At 50.5% G+C, this 2946-nt stretch overlaps 1 protein-coding gene across 1 annotated transcript; it reads left to right on the forward strand.

The window, feature by feature from the left end:
• Positions 1-1266: 1266 nt before the first annotated feature.
• Positions 1267-2235, forward strand: LOC116029719. Its single transcript, XM_031271763.1, has one exon. It carries the CDS (start codon positions 1267-1269, stop codon positions 2233-2235), a length of 969 nt encoding a protein of 322 aa, XP_031127623.1.
• The last annotated feature ends 711 nt before the right edge of the window (positions 2236-2946 follow it).

Below are 2946 nucleotides of genomic sequence, written 5' to 3' on the forward strand. Positions count from 1 at the left end.
CAGAGAAGGTGACCTCCGTACCCAACTCAACAACAACCATGGTGGTGGCCGTACTCCCCTCCCAGCAACTGCTGCTCCCGCCCAAGTGGTGGACCTTCAGGCAGTAGCGCAGGTCATCCAACAGGCGGCGGCGACGATGGCCCAAATAGTCGCAGGAATGCAAGGCCAGATGTTACCGCCACCGCCCCCTCTGGAAGAAGAAGTGCAATCTCCGAGGCAAAACAGAACTCAACGACAGGAAGGTGGAACTCAACCAGTTTCCAGATCTGTTCGAGAACAACCGGCGACTTCTAGATCTATCCGAGATCGGCTGGGGGTGCAAGGCTCCTCCAATAGAGGTCCCTGTGCCCAAGCAGGAAAGGCAGTAACCAAACGACCATCTGGAGAAAGGATGGGCGAATCTGGTGGATTGGCTCCGCGTCACTCCACTGGACACAAAACACCACAAGAAGGCCTGGTGGAAAGACTCCAAAGGAAGATAGATGATTTGGAAAGGAAAGTAGAAGCAAGAGAACACTCACCAGAACCGGAGGTAAGAATGGCCGCTCCATTCTCTCCCGACATAATGGAAGTTCCTCTTCCAAAAGACTTTCGACTACCCACCATCAAGGCCTACACTGGCACTTCAGATCCGCGTACCCACATGACAAGATACAAGGCAGCCATGGTCATGATTGGGGTAAGCGATGCCATCATGTGCAGAGCGTTCTTGTCCACTTTGGACGGAACTGCTCAAGATTGGTTTAACACGATTCCGGACGGATCAATTCAAACTTTTGCAGAGCTATCCAAAAGTTTCTTGTCTTATTTCTCAGGGAGTATACAACATAAGAAACCATTCTCACATTTGTGTGGGGTAAAACAGGATAAAGGAGAAAGCCTGCGAGACTTCTTAAGCAAATGGAAAAAAGAAGTCAACAACGTATATGACTTCGATTCAAAGGCAGCGATTCTCATCTTCATCCAAGCACTAAGGTCAGGTGATTTCCACAAACAAATGAACGCCCACCACCCACGCTCTTATGAAGAACTCATGAGAACGGCCAATCGGTACGCAGACGCTGAGGAGGCTGACAGGAGGAAAAAGGATGAGGAGGAAGGACGAAAGAGTGGGCGACCTGATAAAGCTGGTCCGCCCAGCCAGGCACACGACCAAACCAACCACCCTCAAAGAAGGGAATAGATGACCGACCTCGCCTCATCCCGTTGCGACATCTGACACCGCTGACTCACCCAGTTAGCGTAATCCTAAATCAAGCCGAAGACATGGGGATCGTGCAATTTCCGCAGGAGTGCATGAAAGTCTCCCCAAATGCGGATCAATCCAAGTATTGCAGATTCCATAGGCAGGTGGGCCATGATACCGATGAATGCAACGTGTTAAAGCGCCAGATTGAGGAGCTCATCCAGAGGGGATACTTCAAACAGTTCGTCAAACGGTCAGGCCAGCAAAAGCCGGGCCAAAAGTTGAGCCAACAACAACCTCCGCGTAGTTTACCAAAAAATGTTTGGAAGAAGGATGACAGCTCCGAACCGTCATCCTCGAGTGGTAAGAAAAGGGAACACGACCAAGTTACAGTAACAGATCTCTCTGACAAAGACACAGAAGAGCCCAGGAAACACAAGAAGCAGACCATACACTTCATCTACGGAGGTCCTGCAGGCGGAGACACACAGGTAGAGAGGAAGAAGTGGAGTCGCCAGTTATATGTAGGTGAGGTGGTCAGCCTTCCAAAGGGAAAAAAGCAGAGGAGGGAAGCCATTACCTTCTCTGACGATGACCTCCCAGAAGGTCCACTGCCTCACCGAGATGCGTTGGTGATCAAGATGGAGATCAACGACAGCATCGTGCATCGCATACTCGTAGACACCGGAAGCTTAGTCAATGTGATGTACTACGACGCTTTCACCAAACTGGGACTCCCCAGAAATCAACTCAAAGAGGTACGGACTCCACTTTCTGATTTTACGGGAGATTCAATAGAGACGGAGGGATCCGTGGTACTACCGGTAGAGATAGGCGTGAGCCCCAACACCTCCAAGATAAACATGGAGTTCATTGTTGTGAAACTCACATGTGCCCATAACATCATACTGGGGAGGCCAGCTCTGGAAGACCTGAAGGCCATAATTTCGATGGAGCACCTATGCATGAAATTTCCCACGCCATACGGGATAGGAGTTGCGAGAGGAGATCAAAGAGCAGCTCGTAGCTGTTACGTCAAAGCGTGCTAGAAAACTGGACAGAAAGATCTGCGGGTCCACACCATCGCAGAAAAAGTGCTGAGAGAAGAGGAGGGCTGGCCCCGCGCCGAGCCTGCATCTGAAACGGAAGACGTGGTGGTCGATCCCGCACGAGCAGATAGGGTCGTAAAGATTGGCACTGGATTGGCACCAGAACTAAGAGCCCAGATATTCGAAGTCATCCGACAGTTTAAAGAAGTTTTTGCGTGGGGTCCAGAAGACATGCCAGGTATCAATCGAAACGTTATAACCCATAAGTTAGCCGTGGACCCTACCAAGAAACCAATACAACAGAGAAAGCGATACATGTCGGTTGAACGAAGGGACTTTGTGAAAAACGAGGTGGTCGCGTTGACACAAGCAGGACATGTCAAGGAGATCTATTATCCCGAGTGGTTGAGCAACGTAGTCCTGGCCCCAAAAAGTTCCACGTGGAGAATGTGCGTGGATTATACAGATCTCAATAGAGCCTGCCCTATGGATCGATTCCCCTTGCCAAACATTGATCAGCTGGTGGATGAGACGGCAGGATGCGAATTGATGAGCTTCATGGATGCCTTCCGTGGGTACCATCAGATATTCATGCATGAGGAGGATGCTGAGAAGACCGCGTTCACCACCCCAGAAGGTATTTTTTGCTACTTGGTCATGCCGTTCGGCCTCAAGAACGCAGGCGCAACTTACACCCGGATGGTGGCCAAG

This window comes from Ipomoea triloba, chromosome 9 (assembly GCF_003576645.1).
Source record: "Ipomoea triloba cultivar NCNSP0323 chromosome 9, ASM357664v1".
In the NCBI taxonomy this organism is placed as follows: Eukaryota; Viridiplantae; Streptophyta; class Magnoliopsida; order Solanales; family Convolvulaceae; genus Ipomoea; species Ipomoea triloba.

Coding starts and splice junctions, on each gene's coding strand:
- LOC116029719 (XM_031271763.1), top strand. CDS start 1,267: ATGGGGATCGTGCAATTTCCGCAGGAGTGCATGAAAGTCTCCCCAAAT.